At 44.0% G+C, this 24,083-nt stretch overlaps 1 protein-coding gene across 3 annotated transcripts in view; it reads right to left on the bottom strand.

The window, feature by feature from the left end:
- Positions 1-21,332, bottom strand: part of SAMD8 (sterile alpha motif domain containing 8) — a 56,584-nt gene extending 35,252 nt beyond the window's left edge. The window contains exons 1-2 of one of the 3 annotated variants that reach the window (XM_053309187.1): positions 21,077-21,332; positions 1,890-2,482 (exon numbers count right to left, since the gene is read on the bottom strand). In XM_053309187.1, the coding sequence (XP_053165162.1) occupies positions 1,890-2,473 (584 nt within the window). In that variant the 5' untranslated portion in view covers positions 2,474-2,482; positions 21,077-21,332. The remainder of the gene's footprint in view (positions 1-1,889; positions 2,483-21,076) is intronic. The other 2 variants (XM_053309188.1, XM_053309186.1) reach the window with 2 other exon arrangements.
- Between the last annotated feature and the right edge of the window lie 2,751 nt (positions 21,333-24,083).

The raw sequence follows: 24,083 nt of genomic DNA, 5'->3' as shown, positions 1-24,083 counted from the left end.
CCTACTGCTAATTTCTTGCTCTTTTAAACTGAAAGTTGTGAACAAAACCCATACATTTTTCAGGATTTAGAAGCAATAATATGAAAGTTCATTCTCTCTCTCTCCTACCCAAATCTAAAGAAATATGCTCAACTGTACAAAAGTTCATGCTGCAATAATTTGGTGACAAACGATTCCATCCATTCTTACCACTGGTGAGAAAAAGGAAGAATGCAAATATTTGTCAGGTCCTAATTTTATTAGCTTTATCTTCAGCAGATCAGAGGCTGGCAATTATGAAAATGAGAACTCATAGAGGATTAGATCTACTTAAATCTGTTTACATTTTGTAGGTAAGCAAGCTGTCACAACTATGAAATCACCCATTTCTTTTCAGACAGGAGCCTTGATATGGCAACACAAGGAAGCCACATACAGTTTTCTTCCCATATCAAGTTCAACAAAATCATTTGGAAAAAGCACTGTGAACAACAGAAAAGTATACTACAATTTCTTGAGCTAGTGATCTACATGTGTTTTATTGTGTGATATCAACTTTATTTCCACATAAATATTAAAGTGACCCAACACCTACTTCTGTGCCTGTAGTCCCCAAAAGGCCCCTGCACTTTTAGACCATATGCCATGTAGGGCTGTGTGAAGGACCCCTGTGCATGACAGGAGTTAGCCTCCATTATCCTAAAAGTGAGAGCACCATATTTACAGCATCCACCAAACCTGCCCTTTACCACTTCCCCAATCCTGTCTAGTGAAGGAGAAAAAAAACCACTTTGCACCCCAACTCCCCTATGGGAATGGTAACAGGAAAACTCTTTGAACTACAGACAGGTGGCAGTCTCAAAATTGCCTCTGCCCACCAGGGCATCTCATCCTCTCATTGGCTGAGGAACTGTCAACCTGAGCCCTCGTGGCCTACTTCTGATTGGTGGAAGGTGCACAGCTCCCCTCCAGGTGTATACCTAAGAAACTCTTTAAAAGTTGTGTGTTGCTTGTGTTAAAGTGTCAGCTATTTTCCATCTATTTGCTGGACCCCGTAACCAAAATATGTAGGTGCTTCACTTAGACTGTAGAATGTGTTAGGAGCTAGAAATGACTTATGTTTTATTTTACTAATGTCTACCTATTGCCCTGCCCACCTTGGTTCCTGTAGATTAATAAAATATTTTAGAGAGAACAACCTCACCTCTTGTGTGTGCATGCTCAGAGACCCTGTAGTTGCTGCTGACCACTCAGCTGAGCTACTTATAAGGGAAAGTTACCCCCAAAGGGGAATCAAGCCCGGCTCCTGCCATGCGAGGACAGAAGGGACCTGCCAAAGGTTGATTTAGACCCAGACTTCTCTCAGAAAGCAGAGAGTGGTGGCTGTGACTACTGAACAGGGCCCACCCTCGAGCAGGGGTGAGTGAGTGAAACTACCTAAACTCCAGCAGGGTCCCCTTTCATTTAAATTGGATGAAAAAGGTTCTTTGAAAAGTAAGCCATATGAGGTCCAAGTTGCATGTTGTATAAAGATTCTTGTAACTTACCACCATTTATTTATTTTTTAAAAGAAAAGCTATTTAAGGCTGCAAACAGGAGGGGAAGGAGGACAGGTAGGCATGGGACATTTTTCCTCTCAACTCTGCCCCCCAGCTGCTTTCCCCTGCATAGGTACCCATATTCCCCTTCCTCCAGAAAGAAAAGCAGGTGAGGGTATTATGAGGGGAAACAAGGGTTAAGCACCATCACCCACATACCCTTTCCTCTGCTCTCAACGGTAGCCTCCAGCAGTTGCTCTTTATTTCAAAAATGTGGGAGAAAGTTACACAGAGCTTCACCTAACACACAGTTTGACCTTAACAGTAGAGGAATTCTGCATTTTAGAACTTTAACAGATTAGTTGCACTTACCTGTCTAGGAATATGTCAGGTAATGGTGGATATGTTTGCATGTCAGGTACTCGCTCATGCACTATGACCATGACAAATGACGTGAAGCCAAATACAATGAAAACATATACACAACTCAAGGCTGTCTTCCAGTATTCTGGGTCCAGTCTTCGCGCAGAATGTTTGTTTTTTCCATTTGCATACTGATACTGGTCTGCATTCAAGTCAACAACAGGCTCAAAGTCCTCACAGTCCCGCTGAACTTCACCATTACAAAACCAGTCTGTCCCTTGAAGAGAGCCAATAGCAGGAGACAGTGAGCCAGTGGCACCATCGCTACTGTAACCAAGCTCTTCCAGAACTTCAATATGGTGCTTCTGTAGTTTACGTATTGACAACATGAGCCTTTTGATATCACCTAGAATCTTGATTTCCAGGGGAGGAGACCGCAAGTCATATTCTGTTAGGGTCAGTAATGTAATCCCATCCAATCTGTGTTTATCACACAAAGCGTCCACATACTCACAAAAACCTTCTTCCTTCAGCCATTTGGCTACATGTCTGGTAGACCAACGCTGAATGCAAAGTTGGCCGTTGCCTTCCATTCTTCCTACCTGTTAAATACAAAATATGCATTTATTGTATTTCAGAACAGAGTGTCAACATCCAGAGTATATCATGCATCTGGTTATTCTAATAGGAGCTTAAGTGTACTTAAGACGTACTTAAGACAAACTTATTAGCTACATTTTTATACCGCCTTTCTGCCTTGACAAAAGCACCTAAAGCCGTTTACAATATTAAAAGCAAATTACAGAAGATTAACAGAACATCTCAAGCTTAAGACTAAGATATCATTTTCCTGAAAATGTATACTAAATGCAACACTAGCAGATACTTCTGCTTACCCATTTCAGAATTCCCAGGTATCAATTTCTACAATCCAGATAAGTCAATCCACATGTAGACAACAGCTTTAAAATACAGACCAGGCTACCAAGTGCAGAAAATCCCACTTTGGAAAACTGCTGAATAAAATGGGTGTCACACACATACTGAATGGATTCCAGAGACTCAACTACTGTGTTATACTATCCAATGAATTATTCACATCCCTGTGAACTCACTCAACACCAACATGTCAACACTGCATAACAAACCTTTTCAGCATAATATTGCTTTTGTAATCATATACTGCAGCCTTACAAATAAGTCTAGAAAAGTTACTCACCTACAAACATGTTTACTAGTCTGACTGCCAAAACATACTTACATTAATCTGATGCATGTTTACAGCTCAAAAGAACAGAATAGTTCTTTTCAAGTTTAAAACACTTCCCTTTACTTAGCCTATCAAATTTTGGTAGCCTAAAAGCAATTCTTACTTGCCAAAGGCAAGTGGCTATTTCCAAGTTTCATATGCTGCAGAGGAAATGATAGTTTAAACACTAACCCATTATGTTGCTTGATGTCATTGGGAAAGTGGATCACATGAGGGCAAGAGTGTAGAGTATACATTCTGTGGGACTCAGAAGGAAGGGCTGCCCTCAGAAGCACACCAAGAATAGATGGGAGGGGGTGCTGACAGAGTGTATGTTATCAAGGAGAAGGCATGAATCCAAGAAGCTGCAAATAAGCAGGTATGGTTTTATTTCAGATACCTCTCATTTTTATCTGAAGGGGAAATACTGGCTGTTATCTGGGGCCTTTTAGTTCAGGGAAGAATACTGTCTTAGCCTAGTTTTCCCAGAACCAGGGGGTCATCTCTAGTTGGGAAGCCCTTCTGAGGGCTTTAGCTGGTAGCTAAACCGATTCCCTCTGGTTTTCCACAGAGCCTCCTCTTCTTCCTTTACCCCTCCCCCAACTCTGCACTCCCAGAAGATGATATGCTGCTACGCCCACCCTGTCCAAGAGCAGGAATTGTCCAGGACACCTGCTTCTCCCACCAGCAGGCATACAAGGATGCAATCTTAGAGAAAGCAAGCATGCTGCTCAGCCTGCTGGCCACACTGTACATTTACTAGGACCAACATGCCCTCTAACAGGTGCTGTTGTGACAGCACTCCTTCCAATGTCCCCCCCCACTGTCACAGTGGGACTCCATGAACATCTGTTGGGCCTGCCCTGCTCTCTCCTCCAGCTGGAGCCAAGTGGAGACAGGTTGCATCACACCCTCTTTGATCTATGAGAGCTCAAGCAGCCACCTTACCTTCTGTAGCCTAAAAGGCACTCCCCCCAAATGCTAAATTTCCTTTTAGTTCCTTGAGTAGCTCTGTTGATCTGTTTCAGATTTTTAGAAATTATTTTACTAAACACCTATGCTTTATTCCTACTGAAATTGCAAACTGAGTTTCAACATTTTTGGCCAACACACACACACACACACACACACACACACACACACACACACACACGACTGGCAGGATTCTCTTACCACCACCAAATCCTTTCTTGAACAATTACAGACAAAGGGGCCAGAAGAAACAGTACAGACTTACCAGAAGATTAATCCCAAGACCTTTTTATATATTCAGAAATCAATTACTTAGAAAGATTAACACAATAAATGCTGTTGATATCCACACAACAGCCTCTTGCTCTAAGAGCAGGATTTAGTGGGCGGGCGGGGGGGGAGAAAATAGTACCATTCTTCAAGTTACATGTAATAGGAGTTACTCACAGTGCTGATCAAGCATACATCAGTATGTCAAAAGTCAGCTGTGGCAGCCCTGTACTTGGGAGAAAGTCCACAGAAAGTTACAAACAACACTGAAGTAGAAGGGTCAAGTGATTGAGGATTGTCTCAAAGGGTCAAGTGACTGAGTGATTAACACTCTCTCTCAATTGCCTTTCCAGATATTTTCTGCTTGTAGCTCTATACCAGGTGGTTGTATACAAGAGAAAAAATCCACAGGTATCAGCTTGGCTTATTAGTCAAGCATTAACCTTCCCCTCAACACACATGCAAGGAGTGCCTACACACCTACACACACACACAGTCCATATGCAGCAGAAATTTGAGGGTGAGGAGCCTGACCTCCTGAATCTCCCCTTCCTATCCCCATATCCTCCTCTCTAGAAAACATGGGCCGCCGCAACCTAGCCCATGTTTTCTAGAGCAACCACCACCAAGACTTCAAAGATACAGTGGACTGCAGCATTGGCAAGGAACATGTGTAGTACAGTGCATCCTGATCAGGAATCTCATCTAACGTTTTCTCCCTCCCTCTCGCAACCATCCATCCCTACACTGCATTATAAGTAAGAGAAAACTACCACCTCCCTCTCAAGCCCTTTGGCAGCCAGAGGGTTTTGAAAGAGCAACAGGATGTTGTCTCACATGCACAGAGCTTTGGATAAGCAACACTTCCACTGTTTCTTGTAGTCAAATATCACCTCAAGTAACAATACCCAGGTCTCTTTCAAGCCCTGTACACTTGTCATACGATTCCAGGGAGAGCTTCTCACATGTATTTTTCTTACTTGAGCTAAGAAACAAAGTAAAGGAAGTGTTTCTCAACCAAAACTCCATACACACCTGACACTCCACCGCTGCTCCAAACTCTCTGCCTGCCAAAGGGCTTGAAAGAGAGGCAAAATTCCAATTTGCAATGCAGTCTGTAGAAATGGGGGGGAGGGGTTTGAGAACTTGTCTGCATTCCAGTTTGAATAAATCTTCTGGAAGTCTCAGAGCTCCAGAGACACTCACTTCAGTAACCAGAATTATGGAGGCCTCATGCTCAACCTAGCATTGTCTTCCTCCCAGTGACGACTGCTAGTGTCTCCCTTGTGTTTCTTTTTAGAGTGCATGCTCCTTTGGGACAGGGAACCATTTTCTCATTGCCTTACTATGTATACCACTTTCTGAACTTTTTGTTGAAAAGCAATATATAAATATTTTGAACAATAACAGTAGTGGCTGACATTCAGACTAATGCTGCATGCACACTACAGAAGAAAAGCTTTTTTTTGCACAAGCATCAGGAACATTTCTGGGACACTGAGTGGGGAGATTGGTAGAAATCATGTATTCTCTCTAGCATACAGGCAGTGTCAGTCTGGCTGTCAGACAGCCTCTCTACAAAGTGGTGTTAGATTGTTTTTACACCGGAGTATAACAAAAATTTACTTGCCAAGTAATTTGCCAGCATCCTTTATTGACAACATTTCTGGGTGCTGTACAAGGGTTAAGTATCTCCTTAAAGCACCACTAATTCTCCTTAAACTGTCTGGACAGATATCACAAAGAACACTGTCCCCTTCAAGCTTGCTACCTGAAACAGCAGGCTGTAGTGTATATTTGTCATTTGTTATGTTTGTTGCCCACTTGCCTGTGATTAGTACTGCTTGCATATACTGCAAATAAAAGGGGAGTGTAGAACAGAGAGCCAGGACAAAAAAGTGAAAGAAGAAAATTTGAGTACAGCTACAAATGTTTTTTTAAAATGCACAAAATGATATAAGGGAACTTTTTTTAAAAAGCTATGCAATTTCATGAAGTTTGTTATTAGAGCATTAGTTTCTAGCTTTTTCACAAGTTTAGTTCCAAAAAAGTATCTATTCACAGCGAGAAACTGTCTTCTTGCACAGAGGCAGAAGTAATGGCAAACTTTTCCAAAGAATTTCTATTTGGTAATCAAGGCATCCTCCAAGCATTATGGTACTGGTCACATTTAACAGACTGGTTCCAGATTGGCAAAGGAGTAAGACAAGGCTATATACTTTCTCCTTAGTTATTCAACTTATATGCTGAACATATACTGAGAGAAACTGGATCAGAAGAAGATGAGCATGGTTTTAAAGTTGGAGGAAGAAACATTAATAACCTGCGCTATGCTGATGACACCACTCTGATAGCTGAGAATGCGTATGGTCTGCAAGCTCTAGTAATGAAAGTCAAGGAGCACAGTGAGAAAATGGGGCTATGACTAAAGGTCAAGAAGACTAAACTAATGACAACAAGTACAGCAACCAGCCTCAGAATTGATAATGAAGACACTGAACATAGGAAACTGCCATATACTGAGTCAGACCATTGGTCTATCTACCTCAGTACTGAAGCCATAGACTGGCAGTGGCTTCTCCAAGGTTGCAGGCAGGAATCTCTCTCAGCCCTATCTTGGAGAAGCCAGGGAGGGAACATGAAACCTTCTGCTCTTCCCAGAACGGCTTCATCCCCTGAGGGGAATATCTTGCAGTGCTCACACATCAAGTCTCCCATTCAGATGCAACCAGGGCAGACCCTGCTTAGCTCTGGGGACAAGTCATGCTTGCTACCACAAGACCAGCTCTCCTCTCCTACTGGATAGCTTCTGTCTTTTAGGATCAACAGTAAAGGATCCAGCAGTCAAGAAATACACCACAGTCCAGCACTTGGTATGGTTGCAATGAAGGCCTTGAAAAGGATATTTAGATGCCGTGACGTGTCTATACCTACAAAGATTAGAATCATTTGGAGGGACAATGGTTTTTCCCATGACACTCTAGGGATGAGAAAGCTGGACTTTGAAGAAGCAAGATGGAATGGAACATTGGCTTACTGTGAAGGGTTCTTTTCCCCCGTGTTCGGAGCTCATCAGATAGGGTTGTGCACTGAGCATGCTCGAGACAGAACTGGGTCATGTGACATTAATTTCCTGTTGCCGGAGGTGTCCTAGCCCCAGTTCCGGGGCTGTCGTGAAGAGCATGAAAAGTCAGCAGGAGAGAGCTGAGTATGGAAATTCTATATGAATAAAGGCTCAAGAGAAAAAATGATTAGACCATGCCAGACTGAAGCAGAGAGAGAGGACAGGAAAGATTGAACAGCCTGACACTATAGCCCTGGGAGGCGTCGTCCCACACACACAAAAAGGAAAAGGTATAGGAAAAAACCACCCAATATTCCCAGAGGAGAAACTCAGGGCAAGACATCCAGGTGGCACTGATGAGCCACAGGGGAAAAGAACCCTTCACAGTAAGCCAATGTTCCTTTCCCCCCTGTACTGGAGCTCATCAGATAGGGACTTGCCAAAGCGAAAGACAATACAAAGAGAGGGAAGGATGTCTCAGACCACTTGTTGGAGGACTCTACAACCGAAGGCAGCCTGGGGCATAGAGAAAGAGGAGATTTTATAGTGCTTAATGAAGAGTGTAATGGAGGACCATGTGGCCACTTTACAGATTTCCGAAAGGAGAGCATGAGCCAAGAAAGCTGCTGACGTGCCTGCACTGCTCGTGGAGCGAGCTGAAACCCCACCAGGAGGGGAAAGATTAAGGGTAATATAAGCGAGGAGAATACAAGATTTTATCCAGTATGACAGAGAGGCGTTGGAGACCTTGTTGCCCAACGAAGAAGGGTGAAGAGACGCGAAAAGGGAATCTGATTTGCGAAGGTCCTTCGTGCGCTTGATATAAACACGAAGGGCATGACGGACGTCCAGCTTGTGCCAGATCTCTTCCCAGGGATGGGAGGGGGTGGGCAAAAGGAGGGCAGGACGATGTCCTGAGATCTATGGAAATAGGAATTGATCTTCGGGATAAAGGACGTGTCATGTCTGAGGACCACTGAGTCAGGTTGGAACATGCAGGACTCCAAAGGGCTCCCAGCTCGGAAACCCTACGGGCAGAGGTTTCAGCTATCAGGAAAAGGAGCTTTTATGACAGGAGCTTGAGGGGAATGGACAAAAGTTGTTCGAAAGGAGGCTTGGTCAATGCGTTCAGAACTGTGTTGAGATTCCAGGAGGGGAAGCACTGAATAGGGGCTAGAGTAACATTGGAGGCTCCCCTGATGAATCTAACAATATGAGGATGGAGACCGGGTAATGTATTGCTGGGACTGGAGATGTTGAGAACCGATGCCAGGGCTGAAGCTTGGCGTCTAAGGGTAGCTGGTCAACGATGCAGTTCCAAACCTGCTTGCAGAAAAGCCAGTACTTCTGGAACTCCGGCCAGAAGCAGGACCTTGAGGTGTGTCCGTAACCAACTGTGGAAGGCAGCCCAGGTAGTCTGGTAGATTCTGGTAGTGGAGGGCCTACGAGAGGCCAAGATCGTATCTTGAACTGACCTGGAGTAGCCTCAGGCAGCTAATGTCATGTGCTCAACCTCCAGGTGTGAAGTTACAGCCAAACTGGATCTAGGTGGAGCAGAGGTCCCTGGGAAAGGAGGTCCTGTCAGTCAGACTGAAAGATCTAGGAGATCCAGGAACCAACGTCTCCATGGACAATGGGGAGCTATGAGGATCAGCTTCACTTGTTCTAGGATGAATTTCCTGAGGACCTTCATGATTATTGCAGTTGGAGGGTAGGCATAGAGTAGAGTCTTAGGCCAGGGTGATGTCAGCGCGTCCACTGACTCTGCTTGAGGAGAGCGATACCTTGTGAAGAACCGTGGGAGCAGGTGGTTGGCGGGTGACGCGAAAGGGTCTACCTGAGAGTACCCAAGAATGTGAGTGACCTGGGAGAAGACTTCCGGATGGAGAGACCACTCTGCTGGGTTTACCGACTGGCAACTGAGCCAGTCTGCCTGCGTGTTTTCAGTTCCACTGAGATGTTCAGCTACTATGGATGTCAGATTGGCTTCCGCCCATTGGAATAGAAGGTCGGATTACCTCGTCAGAATCTGGGATTGAGTGCCGCCCTGATGGTTGATGTGCGCTTTGGCGGTGACACTGTCTGTTCTGATAACGTGTTTTCCTCGGACAAGGTGATGAAAGTAGATGGCGAGGTGAACTGCCTAGAGTTCTAGGAAGTTTATAGACCTCTTTGCTTCAGAGTGAGACCACCAGGCTTGGGCCAGGCAACCTAGACAGTGGGCTCCCCAACAGAGGAGGGTGGCATCCATGGTGACTACGGTCCAAGTAGGTTCAGATAGTGGAAGACCCTTGAGAAGAGCTGGTGATAGCCACCATAGGAGGAACCTGCAGTCTGATTCCGGGAGGATAACCTGTTTGTGGGCAGTTGCCATGATCAGCTCCTGGAATGGGAGAAGAAACCACTGGAAGGGACGGGAGTGCCAACGGGCCCATGGGGTACATTCCAGGCAGGCTATCATGGAGCCCAGGGCTTGAGAGAGCACCATGACATCCACAGAGCAATGTTGCAGCAGGGGGTGCAATTGGGATGCAATCTTGTCTATCCGTTCCTGTGGAAACAAGATGGAGTCCCGCGCCGTGTAGCACTGGGCTCCCAGGTGGATGAGTGACCGGGAGGGACTGAGGTGGCTCTTCTCATAGTTTATCATGAAGCTGTGGTCCCTGAGGCAATGGAGGGTGCTGTTGACATCTTTCAATGCTAGTGGGAGTGAGGGAGACCGGATGAGCAGATCATCTAAGTAAGAGTGAATGTGTACCCCCTGGAGGCGGACAATGACCACCACCATGATCTCAGGGTGCAGAGCAGAGCCTGAAAGGCAGTGCGCGGTACTGGAAGTGAAGATTGTTGTATGCAAAACGAAGGAAGACTCTGTGTTCCTGCCTGATGGGGATGTGAAGGAGGGCCTCCAAGAGGTCTACTGAGGTGAGGTAGTCTCCTGGTTGGATGGTTTCTCTGATGGTGTGAAAGGATTCCATCCTAAATTTCTTCTTTCGAATGAAGTGGTTGAGATGTTTTAAAACTAGGACTGCTCTTCAGGAGCCATCCTTCTTTGGGACCAGAAAGAGCAGGGAGTATATGCCTTGAAATCCTTGTGTAGCTGGTACTTGCTCTATCACTTGGATTTGAAGATAATGAATCGCTTGCGTCATTCAAAGATGTTTTTCCGAATTTTTGGAACGTGGAGAAAGGATAAAATGGTGGGTCAGAGGGGAGGAAAAATCCAGGGCATAGCCATTCGATATCGTGTGTAAGACCCACTTGTCTTGAGATGAGGACATCCAGGTTGTGATGAACTCCGACAGCCTGCCGCCCACAGGGGGCAGTCATTGTTTTCGAGGTGGCGGGATGGGGGCTGAGGAGAAGGATCTGGTGAAGGATCTCCGAGGGTTACCTCTGTACCGCTGGCGCTACTGTGGTGTGCCAAAACCTCTGAAGAAATGGGTGTGGAAGTCTTGGGATTGGGCAGCTGGAGGTCCTTGGATTGTCTGTTGGGATGAAAGGACTGAGGCGTGTTATTAAAACACAACTATCTAATCTCAAAAACTTAAGAGCTCTCTTCTCCCAGACCTGTAAGTACAAGCAAAACAGAACTGGGGCTAGGAACCCTCCAACAACAGGAAAATAATGTCACGTGATCCAGTTCTGTCTCAAGCATGCTCAGTGCACAACCCTATCTGATGAACTCCAACACAGGGGGGTGGGAGCATTGACACTTTTGAACTTTGGTGCTGGAGAAGACTATTGAGGCTACCATGGACAGCCAGGAAAACAAACAAATGGATCATAGAAGAAAATAATCTAGAATTTTCACTCGAGGCACAAATGACCAGGCTCAAATTGTCACACTTAGGACACATTATGCAAAGATCCAGCTCCCTTGAGAAGTCCATAATACTGGTAAAAGTTGAAGGAAAGAGAAGAGGACAACCAGCAGCAAAGTGGATGGACTCGATTATGACAGCAATGAATGCACCACTGAGAGACCTTAAAGGCCAAGTTGAAGACAGATCATCCTGGAGAGAATCTATGTGATCGCTAAGAGTCGACACCGACTTGACGGCACTTAATCAATCAATCACATTTGACAGCAAAACTGTCAATGATAATACCAACTATTCAGTAGTCAAGACCCAGAAAATGTTCCTGAATTGATTTTGTGGCCAACACAATGTGGCCAGAGCACTGAGCTACAATTAGCATGAGCTGCATTCCTATAAGCAAAGTTAGAGGAAGTTTCTACTGAACCTCCTGTCAGGAGGAGATATTGTGGAACTTTATTTTATGCAGATTGCAAACCAAAACTACATGGATGTTTCCTCCCAGTATACTTTTATGCAGATTTATGTAGATTGCAAACCAAAACTACATGGATGTTTCCTCCCAGAACACTTCCTGAAAGTCCTGCAATTCTTGCCATCCTGTTTATCAACAATCAGTATGCAAGTTACATCCTGTTTTTCCGTTCTAAATGCACCTTGAGTTGTGCCCAGAAACAGACTGACTAGTATTGTTGTCTGGGCACAGGTGAGATATGTTCCCAACATCTGTTAATAATCTATCATTTGCATTCTGTGCTACCTGAATCTTTGACAAGTCTTCAAAGACAGCCCCTCCTACAACATACAACAGCAGCCTAGTCTTGAGGTTACCTGATTCAATAGATAACTGCAGTCAGGTTTTCTCTGTCAAGCAGGGGTTGAAGCTGGCTCAGTGTTGCAGCTGGTGAAAGGCCTTGTGCGCCATGGTGCCACCAGCAACAGTGCTGGATTTATCAGCACCCCCAGGCTTCAAACCTGGTCTTATCTAAAGTCCAATCATTTCAATTTGTTGGCACCCATCCAGTCCATTACTAATTTCAAGATCATCCATCAGGACAACCAAGGCAGTCACCACCCCATAGACCTTCCAAAAAACTGTGTGAAATCGATCTAGATAATCTGTTTCATCCAAAACTGTCTAGAGCTGAGAGGCCACCATCCTCTCACTTACCTTTCCCAACCATGGTATGTTGGAGATGGGCCTATAATTTCTTAACTGAGGGGTCCAATGCCAATTTCTTCGAGAGAGGTGTAACAACTGCCTCCTCAAGACAAGAAGGAACTCTTCCTTTTCTCAGAGAAGCATTTACGATGTCTATTAGGCCTCCTCCAATAACATCTCTGTCAGATAGTATAAGCCATGTCAGACAAGGGTCAAGAGAGATTCCCAAAGAAATTGACAACTTACCTATAGCTGTGTTTAAATTAGGGATGTTGTTATAAAAATGTTTTCCTTTAAAAATCCCAAGTAAATATAGCTCATTTTCTCCATTGGAATTTCTTTTTCCTCTCTAAATCTTAAAATATGAGTACATACAAAAAGGTCTTAGTTAAAGGGAAAGAGTTTGCTGAAGCTGGAACAGCGAGGTTCAAACCCCAAGAAAAGTTGCTATCTTCCTATATTTTGTAATCTATTAATGTTACTAGTTACTCCCAGAAATGGATTCTTCCCCTTAATCATGATCCCGAAATGTATTGCATAAATTTATATGTTTTCTGTACTGGTAAAAGTTAATACTAAGGCGGGTGAGGTTTCTTTGTATAATCTGAAATATCATATACAATTGTTGTAACTGGAAGCTCAAGAGATGTAACCATCCTTTTTCTTCTTTCTTAAAAATAAAAGTTCTAATTTTTAAAAAAGGGTCAAGAGAATACATGGTAGGCCACACTGCTCCAAGCAGCTTGCGCACATCCTCAAGAGTCAGAGACTGAAACTGATCCAGCCTAACTACATAAATGGAGTCCAGGACCACTGTTCCCTCTAAGGCGTGCGCACATGCGTGTACTCACAAGTTTTTGGATGTCCATTCAGCTCAATTTAGATCCCACTCAGGATGAATCAGGAAGGCCCCATTCTGAATACAGGTGCGCACACACTGCCTTGATACCACCGCCCAGAACAAAACTCATTCCGCACTGAGATGAAAAAGATTAGAGGGACCCCACAGGTCAGGACCTGAGGTTGGGACTGAGAGATTAGTGTTTAAATATATAGTTGTTAAAACAAAACAATGTGTTTGTGACCCTTTTAATTTGTTTTAAATCCTTTATTATGCTGCCACCACCAAATTAAATCCTAATTTGGGTTGCTAACACTAATTTGGGTATTGCACCCAAGTGGTAACACGGGGAGAAGTAAACAGACAGAGCTAAAACTGTTTGAGTTCCAAACAAGGAGAGGAGAGCTGGTCTTGTGGTAGCAAGCATGACTTGTCCCCAGAACTAAGCAGGGTCTGCCCTGGTTGCATCTGAATGGGAGACTTGATGTGTGAGCACTGCAAGATGTTCCTCTCAGGGGATGGAGCCACTCTGGGAAGCACAGAAGGTTTTAAGTTCCCTCCCTGGCAGCATCTCCAAGATAGGGCTGAGAGAGATTCCTGCCTGCAACCTTGGAGAAGCCACTGCCAATCTGTGGCTTCAGTACTGAGCTAGATAGACCAATGGTCTGACTCAGTATATGGCAGTTTCCTATGTTCCTAACCAAAGAAAATAACTTTATTCTAGTACAATAGCTTCAGTGGTTTCTTATTCACTACAATGTAGGGTCAAACGCATAATGGTTTCTGAGACAAAGTAACAAACTTAGAGGTAGACCGGGCCTCCGGAGGGAACCACCAGTGTTCCCTCTAACAGGGATTCCCAGATATTGGGGATTCTGGAGATGTAGTCAACAACATCTCGGAATCCCTGTTAAGAGCGAACACTGTATACCACCTCAAACTTGCATTCAAACTCAGGTACTTATATAAGATTGTGTCAGTATATCAACAATGGCTTTACTTTCAAGTTACTGAGGTGACCGTTTAGAAACAACAAGTGTCTTTAGACTTTCAACACCTTTAACTGGGATACTACCCTCCTGGCTATATATCCTGTGTAATCAACCACACACAAGCATCATTTACATTTGATAGTCAAGCTTGCTCTACGGAGGTCATGCCTGGTATGTAAAACCTACCCACCAACCTCCCAATTCCACCCTCAGTACTGCTTTAGAGATCCTAACCAGAGATCCTCTCTCTAGCCCTAACCATCCCTAACTCTCTGGTTCATCCAAGACCTGTCTGAATCTGTCAGTTAAGTCCAACTGAAATAAATAGCCACCGGCTGATTCACTCCACTCCAAAGCCTGTCCCTTGGGAAGTTCCTAGGTTTAAATTCCTCTTGATTGACTGTGTTTACTAGCCAATCACCACAAGGCATCTCTGGACATCTCCACTATAGATTCTGCAATAATTGTGGGGTCCAGGTTGGCCTGAATAGAGGAGATTTTATCTATACACAAAACCATTTAAAGTCTCACAATGGGTAACTGATGGTTCCAAATTCAAACTCAGGAAAGAAGGGGCATATACAAGCCCTCTTAAACCTGGACAACTCTGCTGGACATGAGCTTGCAGATGCAATGAGGGCAGAAAACAATAGCTTCTTTGCCACACGCATTGCCAGAGCATAGGCCTTCAATCGTACTCTATGTTGTAATGCCAGATTCAAGTCAATTTTCTCTCCATTTTGCACTCCAGTCATCTACCTTGCTGCCTCAGTTCCCATAATTCTTCCGAATACCACAGAGCCAATTCTGAAGCAGATCAGAAAGGATGCTTGGGAGTGATCATGTCTATTGCCCCAGTGCAGGGGTTCTCAACCTTGCATCCCCAGATGTTGTTGGACTACAGCTCCCATCATCCCCTGCCACAATGGCTGAAGGCTGTGGGTGACGGAAATTGTAGTCCAGCAACAACTGGAAAGCCAAAGTTGAAAACCCCTGCCCTAGTGAGTTCACTGTCCAGTTCTCCATCAAGGGCATCATGAACTTCCAACATGAAATCCATCCAAGGCTTTTTGGAATCCTATTGGTTTCAATAGCCTTCTCAGGTGGACCATCCTAATAGGCCCCTCACCCCTGCAGAGGTGGCAATCAGCTGTCCAAGCAGCAATGGAAGCACTGAAGTCTAGTACAGTACCCCCAATCTCCAACCAGAAATATAACTTGGTCAATAGTATTGAAAGTAACCAAGAGGTCTAAAAGAATTAAAGGATCCCATTCTACCAGTCCCCCTTCTGACATAGGTCATCCATTAGGGTGATCAAAGCAGTTTCCATTGCAAAATGAAGCCTGAAATCAGACTGAAATCGATCCAAACAGACAGTATCATAACAGTGAGTGGAGTTATGTGGTAATCTCTGCTCAAGCACTTTGTTAAAAAAGGTGTATTTACAATGCAACTGGCCAATAAGTTGTTGCAGACAGTCGTTGGGGCCTAGGAAAGGTTTCTTTATAAGCAGTCTTGCAGTCATTCCCCTCTTACAAAAAGTCACTGAAATGTTTTGCACACAGTGTGTCAATCCCCTCCTACTAGATGTTATAAGCCATGAAAGGCAAAGGTAGAGTCAGCAAGTGGTCAGTTGCATTTGTCCACATTGTTAGGTCACAACAAATGAAGTTGAATCTAAACAAGATGAGGTCTAGGATGACCAGCTTTTCTGGTGATTAGTAGGACTGCTATTCACCTACTAGAACATGTCTGTAGCCTAGGAGTAGATGCAATACTACAACTATAGGCAGAGGTAGCAGATGCAACTGGGGGTGCTTTTTATTAGTTACACCCCCTTCTTGGGTAAAGAGAATATTTGAAAATTTTGCTTATTCAAGCCTTTGTAAACTCTGGGATTAACTACTGCAACATGATCTGCTTGGTGCTGCCTTTGAAGACAGCTTGGAAGCTTCAGTTTGTACAAAATGCTACAGTCTATCTCCTAGGATGTGTAAGCAGTTTTTTACAATAAAAATTAGTAAATCACCACCACTTCACATAGTGATGATTGATTAGTAAATCAATCCCCGCTATTCTTCCAGGCTACACCAATGCTGGTTTTAAATTTTATGGTCTTTCACAATCTGAGACTTGTGGGATTTGCAATCCCCATATATTCCCATCGCTTATGATCTGCATGGAGTGCCCTGCTTCATGTTGTATCACTTATGTGAAGTAAAGCCTCTAAATACGGAAAATAGCTCTTTCCATGGTGAACCTAGAAAAGGTTCAATAAAGCATATCTCATACTACTATTAAAAAGTGGTGCAAGAACTTATTCAGAAAGACGTCAGAAGTCAAGATAGTTGCAGTGGATATTTGACAGCTGTTTTCAATGTGTCACTTTTGAAACTATCGGTTTTGCAAATAGTGGGTGTAATGGTCACAAAGGTAGGATATATTTTCAGTAAAACAAATAAGCAGTCCCATGTTACAAGGGGCATGAAATGTGTACCTGTATTTTCACAAGTCAGTTAGAAGGGCATCCGGCTCTGTAAACTGAAAAGTATTACTTCACAGGCTGGTTACACTGACCATTCTCTTATATTTAGTAACTGAGATATCCAGGCCAATACATCTGGCAAGAGAAGGGAAAATATACTGACCTGCTTGCAACAAAAGGTCAGATCATGACACTTTAGAAAGTGAAGCATTTTGTGTGAGGTTCACACTTGAGGCTACCTGATCTCAAAAACCTTCACCTTCCAAATACAACTAGTACAAAAGGAACAATGGGGGAAGGTGTACTGAATTATTTGGTAGCAAAAACTAAGCTAGACTTCCCTGACACAGCCTCCATAAGAATACAGATTAACTCTTCACACCAGCTTGAAGTGCCAAGTATGTCAAGTAAAAAACCTGAAAGGACCTTAAAGGATTAACACACATTATGCACGTTATAAATGTGAACCAATGCAAACAGGTGTTCCACATGGATTATGTTTCCTTGTGCGTATAAACAAACATGCATGCCTATATGTGCACATGTACTAGAGTATGCACATGTTTTTGCTAATTTTTCTCTCAACAGACATCCTTACCCATCTGTGAATGAATGTGTGAAAGCTTTTGCATTACATAGTGCTCACCAGCAAGCAAAACAGGAAGGCAAACTTACTACAAAAGCTACTTCAGGTAGAAACTATTTTATAACTGAACGCACATGGATAAGAGGCTTCCCAGAAAAGGCTCATGGATGCACATCCTTGATGGCTTTCATACTTTGTAGTTATGATCAGAGTTTGTTTTAAGTATTAAGAAATGCTTTATATGAGATACGAACACAAATTAATATCATAGTGCAATAAAATAACTATTTTGGTGAACAGCAAGATCCTCATGCATTTCCTCATTCTCTAGCAGGGGTTCCCAACCAGGCTTCCTCCAGATGTTGCTGAACTACAACTCCCAGTATCTACAGCCATAATAAATTGGAGCTGGGGATGATGGGAGTTGTAGTTCAGCAACATCTGGAGGAACCCTGGTTGGGAACTGCTGCTCTATAGCTTATGAATATTAGCTGTGTCCAACAGTCCTACTAAATAACACTTCCAGGCTGAATCAGTTCATCACCAATAGCAAACATGCATTAGAGCAAGCAGAATTGCACTAAGTAGGGATGTGCACGGAACCAGCGGGGGGGTGGCTTGAAGGCAGGGGGGCATTTTTTAAGCGTGGGGGGGTGCCCTTAACCCTCCCACCACTCCATTTAAAAAGTGTCCGTTGGGGTGGCAGCATACCTCCCTGCCGCCCCGTGTCCTTTTCGGCCGGAAATAACAGGAACTACCCAGTATGCGTGCACGCGAGCAACAGGATACACCTTGATTCCACCTTCGAACCAGCCAACCAGCCATTCGAACCAGTTCGCAGGCCTCTGAACAGGTTTGTGCACATCCCTAGCACTGACCTGCCTATACAACCTTTTCCCAAGCTTACACAACAGAAAAAGCTGGGAAACCTCCTAATTCTACAGTAAGCAAGCTGTCACAGGTTTTGCTTTCACGGGAAGCAAGAGGAAGAGAGTCTGTTTAATTCCGCAAACACAGAGAACAAACAACTGCAATAATCTGGAGCTAGTTCAAATGCAGAAAGGCAATTATGGGAAATTCATCTAGGAGTTGTTCCAAAGCTTTTCTCATCTAACCGGAATACACGTCTTGGAAACACATGTGATTACTTTCCCCTAGGCAGGAGTCTCTCTCAGCCCTCTCTTGGAGATGCCAAGGAGAGAACTTGGAATCTTCTGTATGCAAGCATGCAGATGCTCTTCTGAGAGCAGCCCCATCCCCTAAGAGGCATATCTTACAGTGCTCACACAAGTAGTCTCCTAAGTAAAGTTGTGCCCTCGTCAGTGTCGATTCCTGGCAAACTCTGCTTAGCAAACAATTCATGCTTGCCACCCCTCCTCTCCCTGTACTAATATTCAGTACAGTATATTAGCACTGTTGCTGAACATTTACAAGCATCAATCCATAACGAAATAGAAGTGATGCAGCATCTAACACCAATTAAGCCACACAGGGGGTTGGGTCAGCTACCACTTTGATCCTTACCAGCCCAAACCTCAGAACAATAATTTGCAGGATAGATATGAAACCATCTCTCCTCCCCCAAGCAGAAGCTACAAGTCAGAGAAAACACTTTCTGGTTGTTTCCCCACTTTGCCAAAATGAGTAACTGGACATTTGGAGGGAAATTGAACAATTCTTATGTCATATTTCCCCCCAGGATTATGACAAATACTTTAAAGTATTGTTTTAAGATAATTACTACAACCAATTACACTGGTGTGAAACTCCAAGAATCAAAATCCAAGAGTAGTAATGTTAGTGATGAATAGTACTGCTACTTTATTTGCCTGGATTACTAAACAAACAAAACTCATGGAACTGGGTGCTAAAAAGCACTTTCAAAAGAATATTCTATGCTTGTAGAATATAAGGCATTGTCAGGTATTTGGCCCAATTTTTGCAAGCAAATTGCTCATGCAACATGGTTACAAGGCTTGTGTACAACATAGCATCAAGCTCCTCTTGCTTCTCACTTGCCTCTGATTCTCACTTGCTTCAGGTGAAAACTAATGTCTGAATATACGTCCATAAAATCAGCACACATGTGCAAATGAGTGGAGAGGTTTCTTTCAATTCATAAAAGTCTTCAATTTACTGAAGTACATGAAGTCTATGAAGTCTAAAAGCAAGAAGTTCAAAAGACAAAACTATTCATCTGTCAGGCATCAATTTTGATTAAAGAAATGAGTAAGTAATGCTAATAGTTTTACAGAACATGTCACTTGCTGAGAAGGAATGGGATATGAATATAATTTCAAGATAGCTATCTTTTCCTCTCTACAGTTACTAGCTTGCACTTGCAGGCTGCTTCTATGCAAGTTTACTCAAGCAAGTCCTATTAAATGGAGTTGTCTCTTAAGTATGCATGGGACTACAGTACGTGTATGATATACTATTACCAAGGCTATCCATATTTATTGCTACAGCTTAATTACATTACTTTCTGAAAACACACTCTCTCAAAGTGTGATTTTTCTTCTGTTTCTGCTGAAAAATACTGATGTCAACATACTGTTTCTTAGTCCAGATAATAAAACCTCCTTTTGGTTCACTATCATGTTATTTATTAAAAACCTCAACTTTCATTAATTTTCCAAACAGGCAAACAGAACACTTAGGTACCTTCAGATGCAGTACTTCACAACTCTATCTCCAATTGGGCATTATACTTACAATTGTTTTATTAAAGCAAAGACATTTATACCAGTGTAGTTATGAAATAGCATAGTACAATTGTAAGTACTATAACTTTAATACTTTAGAGACATGCAATGCAAGATAAGGTTTGATACGAAAGCAAATATGGCATGTATTTCTGTTCCTCCTCAGTTTCTAAAGGCTTACAGTAGTGCTCCTGTATAAGCCAATATTGACTCCCATACCACTACTGATGCTTATGTCTCCACTATATTGTCTGTACTATATTGTCTATACTACTTACTCACTTTCACCACAGATACATATAATGGTCAGATAACATCAACATACAACTTTCCCTGCATCCTGGGTCCACCAGTTAAAGGCTACAGACAAGAGTGTCTCTTACAAAGGACAACAAAGTTCCTGTGCTTTATACTCATGGAGGAGAGGGAATTCCAGCAGGAACAACTTCTCATCTCTGCATGAAAAGCTGCAGTTATTAAAATTAAATTTTCGCCACAATATCAGCCTCTTCATACATTACATCTAGAGTACACCTAAGATGTCGATGTCTAATGGGGACACCGACTGCAACATCATACACTTATCTTACAGGCACACTCATTTTGGAGCCAGGATTGGCGGCAGTTCTTTCCTGCCCATTCACTTAGTGGACAGTACAGGTGTCCTGTCATTCTAGTCACAGACACCATACACATCTCCTTCCTCCCAGGACAGTTGGGTGTGTAACCCCAGACATACGGCGCCAGTCGCCCCGATTCCCCAGGTATGGCCCCTATTCTCTGGCACCTGTACTGTCCCACGGGACTCCATGGAGTAATCCCACGCAAGCAGCCACAGGAGGATGGCAAGGTTTCCTCGAACGCTGTATTCCGTTCGGCCAGCCAAATTATTCTGGGACGCCTACAAGCAAAGCAAGCGGCAGCCACTCCCCATTGTTCTCGAGTAGAGCCACTCAACGGCAGACTCCCCTCCAAACCTGGGGGTGCCGCTCGCTTAGCCATCCCGGTGGCGAATGCAAAGACGCCCACCACGAGCCAGGCAACCAACCCCGCTATGCAGCAGAAGAGGCTTCCGTTCCTCACAAGCGCCCTGAGGGGGGTCGTCTCCCAGGGCTGCCCCCCACCTGTCAGCGCGGGTCGGCCCCGCTACGTGTCGGTGGCGCCCTCCCGCGCCAAGGGGCTTCGCTTCGTCTTCCCCATTACACAGAGAGCGGCACCAGCAGCCACAGCAGCCAGCAGGTCAACGCCGCCAAACAACCGACTGACCAACCCCAGGCTTACGTGACGGAAGGGGCGGGGCCGAAAGTGTCACAGCTTCCGCAAAAGGAAACAAGCGATGGGGGGGGGGGGGGAGCTCGAGAGACGTGCCAAGAAGAGACCCGCCTTGTTCCACCCTGGCGTGCAAAGCGCCGGGGAGACGGCTGCGTCATCGTCATCATCATCATCAGGGACAAAACATATAATCCTCTGTGTTAGCACTTCTTCAGTTTTGTTACTAGTCTACTTCTGTCTTTCCCAGTCATGGGTTGTGGAACTGTGAGCATTAAGTGAGTCACTAATGATTATGCCGATGATTGCTCGAATTGTTGCTCCACCTCAGTAGCATTTGCTGAATCCGTTTTGGGACCAGTGTGGCCAAGCGGCGAGGAATACGTTCCGCTGAACTCTGAATGAACCACCACTGGACTGGGCTGTAAAATGCACATGGATGTGCCCGAAACGGGAGTTTACACACACACACACACCCTGCGTATTCCGGGGACTCAGGGACGTGGGGGAAGCTCGGAGAGGGGACCGCACGGAAATGTGTGGTTGGCGGCGGAGATTCCTGCCCAGAATCTCACCCGACCCACCGCCACCAGCAGGAGCCCGCTCCCACCCACCACCATAGCAGCCACCCTGCAAGAACGGATCTTTGATCAGTTTTATTTTTTAGGCTGCCCCACAAAACGCTTCCTGCTCCCTGGGCTATGCGAGGTGTGAATTCCAGTCTAAATTTCCGTTCCCCCACAGAAATTGTACTGTAAATATTCTGACAGATTATTCCCCGAGCAGTTGGGATACTTGTAAAACAGATGGATGTCAGAGGCTTCACTGCCATTATTAGAGCAATATAATACAGATGTTTTTAGCAAGTAGGCTACATTGTGATATCAGAAAGAGAGAGCAAAAAGAAAAGGAGCTCCTGTTAATAGCTGGACAGATAGTTACAACTATTTCAGCGGATGCAGCAGGAGCGTAACTATAATAGGGCAAGGGGACACAGTTGTCTGGGGGCCCACTGCCTTGGGGGGGCCCCAGAGGCAAGTCGCATTATTATTATTATTATTATTATTATTATTATTATTTTATTATTTTATTATATTTATTCGATTTCTATACCGCCCTTCCAAAAATGGCTCAGAGCAGTTTGCACAGAGAAATAAAAAACAAATAAATAAAATAGATCCCTGCTCCCAAAGGGCTCACAATCTAAAAGAAACATAAGATAGACACCAGCAACAGTCACTGGAGGTACTGTGCTGGGGGTGGATAGGGCCAGTTACATGACTGACTCCCCCAGCTGCGCACCCACCTGGGCTTCCTTCAGTTGTATTCATCCTCCCAAATTGATGTGAGTGTTAAGACCTGGAGCTACCAGAACAGCATGTCTTTCTCTAGTACCATTAAATGACTTGCATTGTGAGCTGAACTTCAGGGGCGGGGGAGCATTATAAAATCTTGTCTCTGGGCCCACTCCAACCTTGCTACGCTCCTGGGATGCAGCTTTTCTCACCCCTGTGTGACAAGCGGTACCTGTGAAACTTCCCAGTTTCTTCTTCACAGCTGCTAAGAGTCCTGTTCACTTTGCATTTGGTTGCCCTACACAGAAGAGAGAAGAGTTGACATAACATGGTAAAAAAGATTAGAAGAGTATCCAGTGTTGCAGGTGTGTGTGTCCTTGGGAATGATGAAAAGCTTGAAGACTCTTTGGAAAGTGCTCCCTCTGACAAGGAAACCATGATGCCAGAATGTGCTGTCCAGTATGATAAATTAGGCACAGAGTTTCTATTCCACAAGTAGTTCTATGGAAATGAAGTTTTATATGTGAGCATTATTGTTATTGCAATGAGCACGACTGGGATAATAATAAGTGCAACATCTCACCATAGTCAACGTCTTAAGGGAATGCAAAATGGGTCCCCCTCCCATTTCCTTAACCGAAAGAGTGAGGAGAAACAAGAAAAAATGGTTACTTCTTATCAAGAATGTTTTCAAAAAGGAAAATAAAGGAAGTAAAATGTACCAATAATATTGTGAGAAGATATGCAAACATTTTGTTTCACAGTTTTTGCTATGTTAATGGCTCTAAGCTGAAGTGTCATATTATCTCTGTGTAGATTTTGGTACAGTACATTTCTACCCAATGAAGTCCACAATGTTCTTTTCAAAATCAGATGCATTTTTATTCTGGTTTAGTAAGAGATTAGAGACAGCAAGTTTAGGCAGCCTCTTATCAGTTAATTTACTTTAGAGGAGAAAGCTCAAGGTGTTGCTATTGGGTGGGTGGGTGGACGCAAGAAAGCATGCAGGCGCTTAAAATAACATCTGATTTGATGGCAATGCTTTTTCCAAATCATATCCAGTGAGCAGCTTTTTTTCTAACACCTTAGGAAAGGAAAGATTGTGCCGTCGAGTCGGTGTTGACTCCTGGCAGCCATAGAGCCATGTGGTTTTCTTGGTAGAATACAGGAATGGTTTACCATTGCCTTCTTCCTGCAGAGGATGGGACAATGCCTTTGCCATTGTAACTGAAGTGAGCATCTGCCTCTGGCACCTTCCTATATCACTGCTGCCCAATATAGGTGACTACAAATCTATATTTACTATGCACATTCTGGGAAGCACACCGGTGGGGATTCAGATTAATAGCTTCTTGCTCCCTAGGCAAGTTGCTTCCCTGCTATGCCACCACAGCCCGAATAAAACAAAACTTAACCCAGCATAAAACAAAGAGGCTTGTGGCACCCCAAAGATTTAACACATTTATTACAGCACAAAAACAGCTTATGCCA

Source organism: Hemicordylus capensis, chromosome 3, assembly GCF_027244095.1.
Source record: "Hemicordylus capensis ecotype Gifberg chromosome 3, rHemCap1.1.pri, whole genome shotgun sequence".
Lineage (NCBI taxonomy): Eukaryota > Metazoa > Chordata > Lepidosauria > Squamata > Cordylidae > Hemicordylus > Hemicordylus capensis.
This window is presented reverse-complemented; position numbering and strand designations above follow the sequence as displayed.